Source organism: Zalophus californianus, chromosome 15 (genome assembly GCF_009762305.2).
Source record: "Zalophus californianus isolate mZalCal1 chromosome 15, mZalCal1.pri.v2, whole genome shotgun sequence".
Classification (NCBI taxonomy): domain Eukaryota; kingdom Metazoa; phylum Chordata; class Mammalia; order Carnivora; family Otariidae; genus Zalophus; species Zalophus californianus.
In genome coordinates this window covers 47,411,446-47,427,374 of record NC_045609.1, presented here as the reverse complement: position 1 = coordinate 47,427,374, position 15,929 = coordinate 47,411,446, and the positions used below count along the sequence as shown (strand labels likewise).

The window sequence follows — 15,929 nt, the reverse complement described above, 5'->3', positions numbered from 1 at the left end:
TATGTAATTCTCTCTTGGGTAAATAGATTCCTGATAGTGCAGGTCGGTAGAACTGCAATCACATTTTTTAACTCTAAGGTGACGTTAGCATAAACATCCCCATGTCCTAGTTATTGATCTCTTGCTCAGATAATGCTATTACCCAATTGAACTTCTGACATCGGAGAACTTGCAGTGGCTGCAATTCCATTTTTCTTTTATTCCTGCAACTTAATTCAACGTGCACATCCAGCTGTGACCTCTATGAAAAAATGTTGTTTTGCAGGAGTCTGCATAGAATGTTCAATCAGCCTCTCTCTCCCTCTCTCTCTCCTGGTAGGAATGTTAACTTTTGGCTTGAATCCTGGAATGAAATACTCAGAAACTACCAATTAGGAGCTTGAAGTGTGGTGTGTCCCCAAGAGGTGCACAACTTCTGAATTCTTGGGGGTTGACTTCTCTAGTGTGAGCCATATCAAGTAGATCCTTCCCAATAGACCCACTTTCCATAATCAATACTCTAAAACTGGGGGGAAAAGAGCTTAAATTAGAAGTGAGAGGTCCAGCCTGGGGGCTGTAATCTGCTGTTGAGTGTCTCACCACTGGCAGAACAGAAGGATGGGCCATGGAAGACTTGGCATTTCACTGCATACTGACCTTGTTACACCTAAAGTCCAGAAGGTTCCATCACTGCATAGAAAATTGGTCTGTGTGATAATGCTTTCTGAATCCTTCTGAGGGGAAGTTGTGCTATGTGGGAATTTAATCTGGCTCAGTGGCAGTCAGTGAGCAGGTGAGTTCAAGGCTAGGGTCTGTGAGGTCCTTAAGGACAGTGGAAGGGTCACACAGATGATATCTGAACTCAGGTCCAAAGTGCCCCTGAAGCCATGCTCTGCAGTCAGCCACGGGATGATGGCCTCAGGGCCGGTCTCCTTGCCTCCTCTCCGTGAACATTTCCACCAACCGAGAGAAGAATTTTTCAGAATTCCATTCTGGCCTTTCTTTGATGCATCAACATGTGTCTGTATCTGAACCTCCATCCCCTCGTGCTTATCGAATCCCCTTCCAGACTAAGGAATGGAGTCTCCCTTGGCTGGGAGGAAATGTATCGAAACTGAGATTACAGGTACATAAAGCCAAGAGGTTTAAGAACCCAACAGACAAGAGCCCAAGCAGTGGAACACAAATACTAGGTCCTTATTGGAGGAATAGAGAAACTGACCAGGGGGTCTCTGTAGGCTGAGAGGGAAAAGAAAATAAAACCAGACAGTCCCGGGAAATAGGAAAGGGGACAGATGCTTCTCACGTGTTTGGAAAGTTCTAGGGCCTTTTCTAAAGGACCCTGTCACACCTTCCCAGCAGTTGGTCCACTTCCCCTCCTTCCCGTTTCTTCCTTCTCCTGCTCTCCAGTGAATACAGCAGCATCAGACTTAAATGTCCGAGGCCTGGAAATCCTGCTTCCAGGGGTTTCTTTTGTGCCTGAGAGCCGTCTGAAGCACTTGCAAGGGTGTGGACAGCCCATTCGAAGTCATTGAAGGTTGTACCCCGGAGTGCACATACACTCCTGTGTGAGTAGGAATGGGATCTTGAAGACCTGCTGCAGGGTCCTCACCCAGGTTGTGCCCCATTGCATCACCCACTTAAACCTTGACATGCTGTTCCTGGCTCCTGGCTTTACTACCAGTTCTATAAGTTTTACCAATAATTAATGATTCCGATCGTTTGCTCTAAGCTGCTGCTTCTCTGAACCTTCCACTAAAGCATCTGGGCAAAAACAAGGTGGCTTGGTGAGAACCGGTGAGGAGTCTACATTTACCGCCTTCCGTTGGCCATTAGGAATTTATCTCCAGTTAAACAAGCTGGGAAATGTAATTAAGCACATGGTTGATGGTGACAGCCAAGTGTGCATGCCAGAAAAACAATAGGTTCTTTAAAGGTGCCAAGGACTGATATTATGCATCTTCTCTTGGAAACTGTATACACTTCACAATTCGGAGCCTCCTGTGTGCTGCCTCATATCTTCAATCAAATTATTATATCCCAGAAATATGCATAAGGGAAATGATTCTACACATTTTATGGAGGGTTGTTGCTTGTAGCAGTAATTGAAGTACCTTTCCACTTATGAAAGTACTAATTTTATTTGTTTTTATTGCTTTTCTAGATGCAATTATTTATTTAGTGTGCTTTGGCTTTATTGAATTATGTTTACTATAGGAACATCATAAAAATGTATGAAAACAACACATCAGCCCAGCCAGCCTGGTGACCTGTATTGAGAAAGCTAGTGTTATTTTTCATATCCAAACGTAATGGAATAACTTAAGAATAAACAGATAATCTACACTAGAAAACAATGCAATTTCAAGGTAATGTAATAAAACACCTGGACAATACGATTTCATAAATCCGGGTTCTAAAATTTACATGAGTTGGGTTTTGCGTGCTTACTTGAGGACACATGGCATTTCTAAATGGAAACATTATAATGTGAAATGTAATTAAACTGAAAGGCAAGATGCTGGCTTGGAATATCTGGACAACTAAGAAGGAATGTAAAGACTTGATGTCAAAAGACAAGCAAGAGGCTCTCATCCCTATAAATGTCCTTTGAAATTTAAACATGGCCCATTTGTGAAGGTCGATTGGCCATCGTACCGGCTGTAGGAGTTTAGGAACTCCCTTTGTCTCTTGCTTCCTGCCTCTATTAGGATGCTCCATTTCAAAAGAAAAGAGGTTTTTGCTTTAGGCGTTCTTTTTAAGAAACTTAAATTGAATGTAAATGATTTACTTGTCCTGAATCTTGGCAAGATAACCAAGGTGGAAGCACGAAAATCAAAAATCATAAAACAAAACAACACAACCAAAGCCAAGAAACAACGAAGTGCAGGTTGCTTAAATGCAAGTCAGGTGTCTTTTATAACTAAATTCGTGGCTGACTTTTATTTTTCTGATTATGACTTAAAATTAATTAATGTGTTGTTTAAATACACTTGCCTACTAGAAGATGTGAAAGGTATCAACAAATGTACACACTCAATTGTGGGTCTCCCTTCGGCCATCCAGGTTATGTCACCAGAGGGCACCATGAATAGCCAGCGGCTTGATTTCCCAAGCAGGTTCCAAGGGCTTTCTAAGCATGTAAAATACGTATACACATATTTACCCAAGTGATAGTAAAACATACAGTCCACGTACGGTTCCCTCATTCTTTTTAAAGACTGCACCAATACCCATTGTACGAATACATCAGTCTCCCACTGATGTCCATTGAAGTGTTTCCAGGTTTTTGTTTGTACCAACAAACACCTCCACTAACAATATACAAGAGGACCCGTTTCTTCTGTTTCTTTTCGCAGTCTTTCTTTTTTAATGTTTGTTAACGTGAAAGACAAAAAGTGATGTCTGATTTTAAATCATGATTCTCTTATTACGAGAGGTTGAGTCTCATTGGTATGTGTAAGGGCCTTTGTAATTTCCTTTCCTGTGAACTATCTGGTCCCGTCTGTTGTACTTTGTTTAATATTCTAATGGATTATTGGCCATTATCTTTCTTGAATTGTAGGGCCTTTTGATATGAGTTGCAAATATTTTCTTCTTCATTTTTTAATTGTCCTTTGACTTTATGTAAGAAATATTTTGCTGTCTATGGCTTGAAGATGTACATATCTTTTTTGTACTGATCCTGGATTATTCTGTAAAATACCTTCTATACACTGAGGTTATTTTTAAAAATGTCCCCACACATTCTTCTAGCACTTACGAATTTATTTTCCACATTAGATTTTAAATTTATCTGGAATTTGTCTGGTGTAAAGAATGATGTAAGGATATGATTTTTTTTTAATGGCTACCCAAGTGTCTGAACACTATTTATTGAAAAATAATAATTTATTTTATTATTCTGGGTTCGTTTCTAGACTTTCTCATCAGTTTCATTGACATACAGGTGTATTCCTTTGCCAGTACAACAGTATTTTCATTATTACAGCCTTAGATTTTAATATCACTAGAATTGGATTACCAGTTATTCTTTTTATATTTATTTAATAAATATATTTATATTTACATATTTATATAAATATATATTTATTTAATAAATAAGCACTTTTTGCTTATTTATTATTGAATAAGTTTGATGTGTAACATTGTATAAGTTTAAGGTATACATATGCTATTTTGATACATTTATATATTGTAATTTGATTGCCAATGTAGCAGTGTTTATCACATTACATAATCATACATATACGTGTACATAATTATAGTACAATATTACTGTCTACATGCATTATCCTGTGCATTAGATCTCAGTGCCTTATTACTGCTCGTTACAAGTTTGTAGACTTATGCACCATCACTGTTATTTGACTCCTCTCAGTCCCCAGATAACCACCATTTTACTCTCTGCTTTTTATAGGTTTAACTTTTTGAGATTCCACATATAAGTAATATCAGACAGTACTTGTCTTTCTCTGTCTCACTTATCTTTCTTTAGCATAATGTTCTCAAGGTCCATCTCTGTTGTCACAAATGGGAGAATGTCTTCCTTTCTCATGGCTGAATAATATTCCATTGTATATATGTAGCATATCTTTTTAATCCATTCATCCACTGACGGGCATTTGGGTTGTTTCCATATCTTGGCTTTGTGAATCATGCTGCGATAAAATGGGGTTGCATACATCACACTGAAATCCTGTTTTTTGTTTTCTTTGGGGATATACCCAGAAGTGGAATTGCTGGATTATATGGTACATCTGTTTTTAGAGGAACCTCCATATTGTTTCCATAGTGGTTGGACCAATTTACATTCTTCCCAACAGTGTTAGGGGTTCCCTTTTTACCACATCCTTATCAACTCATGTGGTCTCTTGTCTTCTTGATCATGGCCATTCTGACAGGTGTGAGGTGATATCTTGTTGTGGTTTTGATTTGCATTTCTCTGATGATGAGTGATGTTGAGCATCTTTTCATGTGTCTGTTGGCCATTTTGATGTCCTCTTTGGAGAAATGTCTAATTCTTATGCCCATTTTTAAATTGGATTGTTTTGTTTTGTTTTGTTTTGTTATTGAGTCGATGGAATTCTTTATATATTTTGGATATTATTTGAATATTTCAACCCGTTATCCATCAATACAGTTTGAAAAAAAAGTTCTCCCTTTCTATAGGTTGTCTTTTCATTTTGTTAATTGTTTCTTTTGCTCTGTAGGAGCCTTTCAGTTTTATTTAGTACCATTTGTTAATTTTTTTCTTTTGTTGTTTGTGCCTTTGGTGTTATTTCCAAAAAAATTATTTCCAAGACCAATATCAATGAGCTTCTTCCACATGTTTTCTTCTAGGACTTCTATGGTATCAGATCTTTTGTTTAAGTCTTTGATCCATTTCAAGTTAATTTTTGTGAGTGATGTGAGATAGTGGTCCAATTTCATTATTCTGCATGTGTTTCTCCAATTTTCCCAGCACCATTTGTTGAAGAGACTATCCTTTCACTCTTGGGTGTTTTTGGCTCCCTTGTCAAATACTAGATGACCATATATGCTAGGGTTTTTCAGTTTTCTGATGTATCTATATTTGTGCCAGTACCATAGTGTTTTTATTACTATGGCTTTGTATTGTAGTTTGAAATCTGGAAGCATAATACTACTTGGCTTTGTTCTTTTTTCTCAGGATTGCTTTGGCTATTTAGGGTCTTTTGTGGTTCCACACAAATTTTGGGGTTGTTTCTTTTATTTCTGTGAAGAATGCCTTTGGTATTTTGATGGGCATTATGTTGAATCTGTAGGTGGCCTTGGGTAGTATGGCCATCTTAGCAATATTAATTTTTCCAATCCATGAACATGGAATATCTTTCTATTTGTTTGTGTCTTCTTCAATTTCTTTCAGCAAAGTTTTGTAGTTTTCATTGTACAGATCTTTCACTTCCTTGGTTAAATTTATTCCTAAGTATTTTTTTGATGCCATTATGAATGGGTTCATTTTTCTTACTTCTTTTTCAGGTGCTCCATCTTTAGTGTAAGGGAATGTAGTTAATTTCTCTATGTTGGTTTTGTATCCTGCCACTTTACCGAAATAGTTTTTTTTACTAAATCTTTGGGATTTTCTATATGTAGGGATCATATCATCAGCAAACAATAACAATTTTACTTCTTCCTTTCTGATTTGAACACCTTTTATTTCTTTGTCTTGCTTAATTGCTCTAGCTGGGACTTCCAGTTATACTGAAAGGAGTGGTGAGAGTGGGCATCCTTGCCTTGTTCCTGATCTTGGTGAAAACACTTTCAATTTTTCTCCATTATGTAAAATGTTAGCTGTGGGCTTGTCATATATGGCCTTTTGTATGTTAGTTCTACATCTGGTCTGTTAAAGGTTTTTATCATGAAAAGATGTTGTGTTTTGCCAGATGCTTTTTCTATATCTATTGAGATGATCATGTGATTTTTAGCTTTCATTTTATTGGTGTGGTGAATTACATTTATTGACTTGTGTATGTTGAATCATCCTGCATCTCAGGGATAAATCCCACTTGGTCATGGTGTATAATCCTTTTAATATGTTCATGAATTTGATTTACTAACATTGTTTTGAGAATTTTTGCTTCTGTATTCATCAGGGATGTTGGTCTATAGTTTTCTTTTCTTGTGGTACCCCTGTCTGGTTTTTGTATCAAGGTGATGATGGCCTCATAAAATGGGTTTGGAAGCACTCCCTCCTCCTTGATAGTTTAGAGGAGTTTGAAAAGGATTGGTATTAATTGTTCTTTGCATGTTTGGTAGAATTTTCCAATGAAGCTGTCTGGTCTTGAAGTTTTTTGTGTTGGGAGTTTTTTATTACTGATTCAATCTCTTTACAGTTAGCTAAAGCTACTCTTTAGCTTTTCTATTTCTTCCTGATTCAGTCTTCTTAGGTTGTACGTTTCTAGAAATGTAAACATTTCTTCTCAGTTATGTAATTTGTTGGCATATAATTGTTCATAGTAGTCTAACGATTCTGTGTATTTCTGTAGTATCTGTTCTAAGGTCTTCTCTTTCATTTCTAAATTTTTTCATTTGATTTTTCTCTATTTTTCTTTAATTAGTCTAGGTTAAGGTTTGCCAATGTTGTTTATCTTTTCAAAGAACCATCTCTTAGTTTCACTGATCCTTTCTATTATTTTTCTGGTTTCTGTTTCATTTAGTTCCACTCTGATCCTTACTTTTTCCTTCTTTCTGTTAACATTGGGCTTAGTTTGTTTTCTTTTTGTAGTTCCTTATGGTGTAAAATTAGGATGTTTGAGATCTTCCTAGTTTCTTAATATATGCACTTATTGTTATAAACGTTTCTCTCAGAACTGCTTTTGATATATCCCACAGTATTTGATGTTATGTTTTCATCTTTATTTGCTTTGAGATAATTTTTTATTTCCTTTTTTATTTCTTCTTTGATCCAGTGGTTGCTTAGAAATGTGTTGTTTAGTTTCAACATATTTTTAGATCTTCTCACTTTCCTCTTGTTGATTTCTAGTTTTATACCGTGTGGTCAGAGAAGTTGGTTGTTATGATTTCAGTCTTCTTAAATTTCCTAAGATTAGTTTTGTGGACTAACATGATCTATCCTGGAGAATGTTCCAGGTGCACTTGAGAAAATGTGTATTCTGCTGGATGGAATGCTCTGTATACGTCTGTTAAGTCCATTTGTTCTAAAGTATGTTTCAATTTCAACATTTCCTTGTTGATTTTCTGTCTGAATGATTTATCCATTGCTGATAGTGGGGTATTGAAGTCCCCTACAATTATTGTATTGTTGTCTATTTCTCCCTTATGGTCTTTTATTAATTACTTAATTACTTTTATTAATGACTTAATATATAATATAGAAATATGCTTAAATAATATTAATTAATATAATTAATGTATACTTAATTTCATTGCTTAGTTGTTGGGAGCATATATATTTACAATTGTTATATCTGCTTGATATATAGACCCCTTTATCATTATATAATGACCTTTGTCTCTGGTTACTCTTTTCGGCTTGAAGTCTATTTTGTCTGATATAAGTTTGACTATGCCTAATTTTTCATTTCTGCTTGCTTGGAATATCATCTTCCATTTTTTCACTTTAAGCCTATGTGTGTCTTTAGAGCTGAAGTGATTCTCCTGTAGGCAGCATTTAGTTGGGTTTTATTTTTTATCTATCCAGCCACTTGTGCCTTTTGATTGGTGAGTTCCATCCATTTTACATTTAGGATGAATATTGATATGTAAGTATTTACTATTGCCGTTTTGTCTTTTGCCTTCTGGTTATTTTGTCTTTCCATTGTTTCTTTTTCCTTCTGTTTCTGTCTACTTTTGTAAGTTGATGGTTTTTCAAGGTTATTGGCATAGTCTCCTCCCCCCCCCTTTTTTTAATGTTTTGTGTCTATGCTTTAGATACTTGCTTTGTGGTTGCCATGAGGTTTACACAAAATATTTCATAGATAACATAGTCCTTTTGCTGCTGATAGCAATTTATTTTCATTTGCCTATAAAGGCTCCATTCTTTCACTCTTCCCCTTTTATTTTTTTTAAAGATTTTTTTTTAATTTATTTATTTGACAGAGAGATAGAGAGCACAAGTAGGCAGAGTGGCAGGTAGAGGGAAAGGGAGAAGTAGGCTCTCTGCTGAACAGGGAGCCCGATGCGGGGCTCGATCCCAGGACCCTGGGATCATGACCTGAGCCGAAGGCAGACGCTTAACTGACTGAGCCACTCAGGTGCCCCTCCCCTTTTATATTTTTGATGTCAGAAATGATCTCTTTGTAGGGTTGCCTGGGTGGCTCAGTCGTTAGACCTCTGCCTTCGGCTCAGGTCATGGTCCCAGGGTCCTGGGATCGAGCCCCGCATCGGGCTCCCTGCTCAGTGGGAAGCCTGCTTCGCTTCTCCCTCTCCCACTCCGCCTGCTTGTGTTCCCTCTCCCTGTGTCTCTCTCTCTGTCAAATAAATAAATAAAATCTTAAAAAAAACCCAAAATTAAAAAAAAAAATGATCTCTTTTTATACTTTGATTTTGTTACCAAGTTGTAGTAACAGTAGTTATCTTTAATGCTCTTTTCCTTTAACCTTCATGCTGTAGTTAAGAGGTTAATAAACTGTTTTAAAGAAGAGTTATCGTATTCTAATTCTACGTATTGCCTTAATCAGAGTTTTGTTTACTTTCATCTTTTCATTTCGGCTTGAGGAGCTCCTTTCAACATTTCTTGTAGGGCAGGTCTAGTGGTGGTGAACTCTCTCAGCTTTTGTTTGTCTGGGAAAACCTTTATTTCTCCTTCATTTCTGAAGGATAACTTTGCCAGATATTCTTGGCTGACAGTTTTTATCTTTTACTACTTTGAATATGTCATTCTTCTCCCTCTTGGCCTGTGAAGTTTCTGCTGAGAAATCTGCAGATAGCCTAACCAGGGGTACTTTTGTAGGTTACTGTCTTTTTTCCCCCTTCACTGTCTTTAAAATTCTTCCTTTATTGTTGACTTTTGACAGTTTTAATATAATGTGTCTTGGAGAGGGTCTTTTTGCATTGAGATAATAAGGTGTTCTATTAGCTTTGTGGATTTATATATCCCGTTCCTTCCCCAGGAGTGGGAAGTTCTCAGCTCTTCTTTCTTTAAATAGGCTCTCTTCCCTTACCCTCTCTCCTCCTTCTGGGATACCCATTATTCTTATGCTGGCTTTTCTAATAGAATCAGATGATTCACATGGTTTCTTCACTATTTAAACATTTCAGTTCTCTCTTCTTTTCCACCAGAATCATTTCTATTTTTCTGTCCTTGAGCTCACCAATTCTCTCTTCCATATAGATCTGCTGTATTTCCAGTACATTCTAATGCGTTCTTCATCTCATTTATTGAGTTCTTCAGCTCCAGAATTTCTATTTGGTCCTGTTCTAGAATTTCAGTCTCTTTGGTAAAGTATTCCTTCTGTTTATTAGTTTTATTGCTGAGATCACTGCATCATCTTCTTGAGTTTTCTTGTGGCTTGTTGAACTTCTTTACGACAAGTGTTTTAAATTATCAGTTAGGTTACAATATTCCATGTCTTTGGTTGCTGGAAAATTGTCATTTTATTTTTGTGATATCATGTTACTGTGGTTGTTTTCATATTACTGTTTTCATATTTCATACAACTGTGGTTGTTTTCATATCACAGTAATATGAACTCCTCATGGTGTTTGAGGAGAAGTGGTTCTGCCACTGCATTTGAAGTAGTGAACACCTTCTTTTAAAATGTAGGCAAGGTTTTGTTTACTTTGATTCTAACCATTCAACAGGTTGGTAGTTAGGAGCCTTCCTTTTGTTTTCCAGAAGGTGGCGCTATAGCACAAGTTTTTGGCTTCTATGTTAAGGGCTCTGACAGGCTGTTCAGGTTGGGAGCACTATGCATTTAAAAAAAAGCAAAAGGTGGGGCAGAGCAGGGGTGAATAGGGAAGGTGTATGTATACTCAGTGCTTGGGGTTTTGGGTGTGCCCACTGCTCCGTAGGGGGATCCTGAAGTGGGGATGGTCCTCTTTCAGTCTCTTTTCCTCTCCCCCATCCCTGTGGTCTCCTCAGAGAGAGCAACTGGTCCCTCCAGCTGTGCAGCACATAGGCAGGCCGACCACCACTCACTCACTGCCTTCACCCTCCACCTCCTCTGCCAGAAAGGTGGTGCTGGCTGGTTGCTGAAGCAGCCCACACCTTCTCTGCCACCACAGCCCATGCCACCGCTGGCTCCGTCACCACCACCACCCTCCCTCTGTAGTCCCGTCCACCCACCTTAGGTGCCCAGATGGTCATATCTCTTGGCTGTCCTGGTATGCTGTGCAGAGGTGTTTTTCTTTTTGGTTATGGATGTCCCAATTAGTTAGTTGTACATGGAAGGGGAGAGAAGAAAGGAATGACTCCTGTTGGTGTGATTCTGACGTCACTCCATAGAAATCCACCAATTATTCTTTATTTTAATTATGTTCCTTAATCATGGCAGGAAAATATACACCTCTGCCTCCTTCATTCAAAAGTTGTTTTTAACAAAAACATTTCTTTTTAATTTTACTAAATACCTTTCCAGCATCTATAGAGATAACCATATTGTTGTTTGCCTCTATGGCTATCGTGGATTGTATTGGTAGATTTTTCTAATATTGAACCGTCTTTGCATTCCTGGAACACAGTTATCTGCCTTTTAATGTGCTTCCTCATTCTGAGTAAATCTGATTTAAAATTTACATTAATAGATTGTTTTAAAATCCGTGAAGTTTTTCTTTTTCTTTTAATGTTCTGGATCAGTTTAATTACACCGGATTTATCTTTTCCTTAAAGGAATTTCTCATAGAAAGTTTCCTATAAAGCTGCCTGGGCCTGGTGTTCTTGAGAAAGAGCTCTTTGACAGTATTTCCTCCCTCCCTCCGTCCCTTCTTTTCTTTTCCTTTTCTTTCTTTTTTTGATGATAATTAGTACATTCATATTTTCTGGAGTTAAGGTTTATAAGTATATTTTTGGAACATTACCTATTTCATCCTGTATTTTGAAATTTGGGGCAATGAGTTGAACAAAGTCGTTTTTTTTTTTAATTAAAAAAATTTATTTACATTATATCCCCTTCCTCATTTCCTATGTTAGTCATTTGGGCTTTTTTCCCATTTTATCTTAATTTATTTTTCAGTTTATTTGTTTTATGGTGTCTTCCAAGCACAAGCTTTTGGGTATTTTTATAATTCTTCTATTGTTCTGCTTTCTGATTCATACAGTCTGGTTTTAATTTTATTGGTTTTTCTTTCTACTTTTTTTTTCACTTATTTTGTTCTTTTCTAACTTCTTTAATTGGGTGCTTGATCCATTTAATTCATATTATTAATATAAATATTTAAGACTGTGAATTTTCTGTGGGTACTGCATTCTTTGGGTTCTAGCAAGTAATATTTTCTTTTTCATCATTATCAAGATATTCCAGAGCTTTAGTTTTGTATAGGTTAAGTCATTCAAGGAGATGTCTAGATGGTATTCTAATTTTGTTATTAATTTCTAGAATTTTTTGTTTCTCTCTCTCTTATTTATTTATTTTTTCCTTTCAATCAAAGAATGTTAGTGGGACACCTGGGTGGTTCAGTTGGTTAAGCATCTGACTCTTGTTTTCTGTTTAGATCATGATCTTAGGGTCATAGGATTGAGCCCTGAGTTGGGCGCCACACTTAGTGGGGAGTCTGCTTAAGATTCTCTCCCTCTGCCCCTCCCCCCTCTCGTGCTCACTCTTTCTCTCTCTCTCAAATAAATAAATAAAATCTTTTTTTAAAAAAGAGAGAAACTGTTAACATTATTTTAAGAATTAAGGTTTATTTTGTGGCCTCATATTTAATCATTTTTTGTTAGTGTTCTATGTCAACTTAAGAATAAATCATGATGTCTCTTTGCAGGGCATAGTGTTCTTTAGAAGACAATGAGATCTGTATTATTATGTTATTTAGGTTTTATCTACCCTTGGAAAATTTGTGTCCACCTGTTCCCCCTTGGATCCTCAGAATGCAGTGAAAATGCACGCCCGATGAATGAAGGTATGGTGTGGAACTCTCTGTGGTCAGCTCGAGTTGTGTTGTGTTCTGTCTTCTAGCCGAAGATTGCCGAGGAGAACCTGACCTACGCTGAGTTGGAGCTGGTCAAACCCCACCGGGCTGCCAAAGGCCTTCCCACCAGCACTGTCTACGCCCAGATCCTCTTTGAGGAGAACAAGTTGTAACGTGGCGTCCTCTTCTGTGGTCGTATTTAATGCCTGCCACCCCAGTTATTTATGATATCTTGGAAACAAAATCCTTATTTTTGTATTTTACCTCGTGCCTTCTGTGTGGTGAGGAGCCCTTTTCCAGCGGCGTCCCAGGGGCCTTCGAGGAGAGGTATGACACACGAGGTACAAGGCTCCTCTCCGTCAAAGAGTAGGGTCCACAGCCCTTGGACGAATGTCCCGGGACAGGATGTGTCTGGGTCTGAGCCCTGAGCAGTGTGAACTCTGATTCTGAGAGCACCCAAGGAGATTTTCTGCTGAGCCAAACCTCTTCATGTTTTCCTCTCCTTTCTTTGGGTTTTAATCTTTTTAAAATCTTATTTTAATCTTCTGCTCTTCCTGTATTTGTGATACTAAGCTCATAGTATATAGCTAGAGGAAATGCCATTATAGGCCAAAGTGTGAGATGGTAGATATGTACTAATTGGTTTTTCAAAAGGTCAGAGAACATTTCTAGGGCACCTCGATCAGAGCAAACTGCTTATTGCAAATGGTCACTCAAGATAGCATCTCTTGTTTTAAATAGATGCACTGACCCTGGTGACTTAAGGGCAGAGGCAGATTGTGGGGAGCTTTGATGTCTAAGCTAACAGTCCACTGTCTCTAGATACGCCAGTGCCCATTTCTCCGCCTGTGATCACCCAAGGATGTGGGGCGAGTAGCACACCATTCTAAAGGACACCTCCCCCTTCAGCACGGTGGGCTTATATTGCTATAGAAACTCATATTCTCCAGAAAGTTCTTACTCACTGTTTTCCAAAGGAGCAAGGGAGGGAGCTAGCCATCGATGGACACACTGGAGGAAGTGGGCCTCTTGGAAGTGTGCCGAGGTTACCAGCTCTGATTGAATGTCCGCTCCTGTGTGAGCAGAGTTTTTTTGCCTGATTCCACTGGGGTAGCAGAGTAGGACATGGCAAGCCGAGCTGGAAAAATGTGTTTTAAAGACCCTACTGTTGTAAAGTGCCTCTCCCAGCTCGACTTCACGTGTGATTTCTCGTGTGTTTGGGTTGGGCTCAGGCAGGGATGCGGGGCAAATACATCTGTGCTGAAGTTGCCCTGTGTGGACTGATGCAACATCCAGGATCTACCTGAAGATGGAGACCTTCTAGAAGAGAGACATCCTGTCGACTGTGTTAAGGACACTTTTTGTGTGGGTGTGCTCTGGGCAGTTATTTACTGCACACTGCAGAAATTGTTTGGCTTTGTAATGGATCATGTATATATGGTAAATTATATATTTTAAACACAGCCTTGAGTGTGAGTTGTGCTCCTCTGTATAGCCATGTGCACTCGGTCAAGTTTCTTATTCCCTAATTATCTCAGACTCATGTTTATATTAAGGTGACTTAACCTGTCATAGAATTCTTGTAACGGGAAAACAAATACTGCGAGATTCTGGATACTATACGTTGCTTCACAGTACACTGTGTTAACATTCGTGCGACAGCCAGTACTTATCTTCAGAATGAAAACTTCTTTACAGTGTAAGGCTCTCATTACAATAGCTTCAAAAAGCAAATGTTTGTCCATGAACTTAGCTCTACAGTAACACTCCCAAAGACCCATGATAGCTTATGAGTACATCTTGTGGTTTATCGGAAAGGGTCCACATTGGGAGCAGGTAGATTTTCTAGAAGCAGAAATAACCTGCCTTTACAAAGAGGAAGTCATTCTCTCTGGCCTATACCTGCATCTCATTCCCTTCCCCTCTGCCAAATTTCAAAGATAGTGAATAAAGCACACAGCTTTTGAGGAAGAAATACCACCTGGAAGGATTCACTGGAACTTCCAGAGCATTCTTTAGGAGAGCAGAATATATGGTTGGCACACAATTCATATAATTATCATGGGCAGCATATCCTGTTTTATCATGGCAATGTTCCAGCAGACTGTGGTTCTTTGGTGTTTTGAGAAAGGAGGGTGATTTCTTCATTTGCACGAGGAGCCATATGGGCTAGTGGGGCTCCCGCGGGGTGACAGGTGGGGGTGGAGAGTGGGGCACATGGAGAGAAGATTGTGGGGAGAGGCAGGAGGGTAGGGAGCCCCCAGCCTTCTGCAGAACCGAACTGAACTTCAATCACCCTTAAACCCATGTCCTTAAATTCAGAGGGAGTTTAGGGGCCATCATATATGGAAGTAAACACATGCCACTAAGAAGAGCACGAGCTTTTCAGAGCTGGGGTAGCTGCAGGTTAGTCTTAAAGGTCATTGTTATAGAGTCAACGCAGACTTTTTCTCCAACATTCTGGTCATACCTGCATAAATCCACCCTATGCTGTGTATCTGGGGGACCAGATAGACATAGAGTATAAAAGGAGCCTGCCAGACCATCACCCCTACTGAAAATGCTTCCCTAAGGAATCTTGGAGGTACCGTCCACGTCTGAGCAGAGTTCATCCCACCATTATCTCCAGAAGCAAACCATCCCAGTTCAGCTCACAACTAGAAGCAATGGATGATCTGTCCCTGGTGCTTCTTTGGGATGATAAATCTGGACATTACTGTCATAGTAAACTAAAAAAATGGGTCTACTTGTTTATTTTCTAGCAAATAAATCACTAGCCATGCCTTAAATTTCTAAAGATAAGTAAGGGGAAGCATATCAAATAGAAATTAGGAAAAGCTCATCAACTTGCTTTTACTCTCAGGCATCTATTGAAACAACTATATTAAAGCAGTTTATAAAAGGGACAATTGCTTGTACATTTAAATGAAGTCAAGACAAGTAAGAACCCATTGCTCGTAGATACGCTAAGGTTTGGTGGTGAACTTTGACCTAGGCCAGGCATAACATGGAAACATGGCAGGAAGCAAGGCAGTGAAAAACGGCATCCTCAAGCTCTGAACTAAAGCTCTGAACTAAATCCCCCATGTTGTGGGGGGAAAGGGTTGGGATTTCTCTGGGATCATGTCTTCATTAAAGCATCATGATTTTGTTAGCTCACAGGGCGAGTCAGAAAAAGCCAGCACCCCCGCCCCCCACCTTCCACACCCTTCCTGATACTTGCTGGAGTGAAAATGACATGGGGCACTTGGTATTTTTTAGTGCATAGTCATCTGGGTTATCCCACACATCGATAAGCCCAAACACTCACTTGGGATAAGAACACTAAACCAGTTGATGCTTTTAGGGACTATTCACGCCCTTGTTCAACACTCAGCCTCTGATATGCATGACTGCAACCT

At 38.6% G+C, this 15,929-nt stretch overlaps 1 protein-coding gene across 3 annotated transcripts in view; it reads left to right on the top strand.

Moving 5' to 3' along the window:
• Positions 1–13,985, top strand: part of VSTM4 (V-set and transmembrane domain containing 4) — a 99,142-nt gene extending 85,157 nt beyond the window's left edge. The window contains exon 9 of one of the 3 annotated variants that reach the window (XR_003520381.2): positions 12,576–12,700. Coding sequence is in view for 2 of the 3 variants with exons in the window: in XM_027596545.2 (XP_027452346.1) it covers positions 12,576–12,701 (126 nt within the window). In the remaining variant the exon portion in view is untranslated. Of the gene's footprint in view, positions 1–12,432; positions 12,549–12,575 lie in introns of those variants that run through there. The other 2 variants (XM_027596545.2, XM_027596546.2) reach the window with 2 other exon arrangements.
• Positions 13,986–15,929: the final 1,944 nt, after the last annotated feature.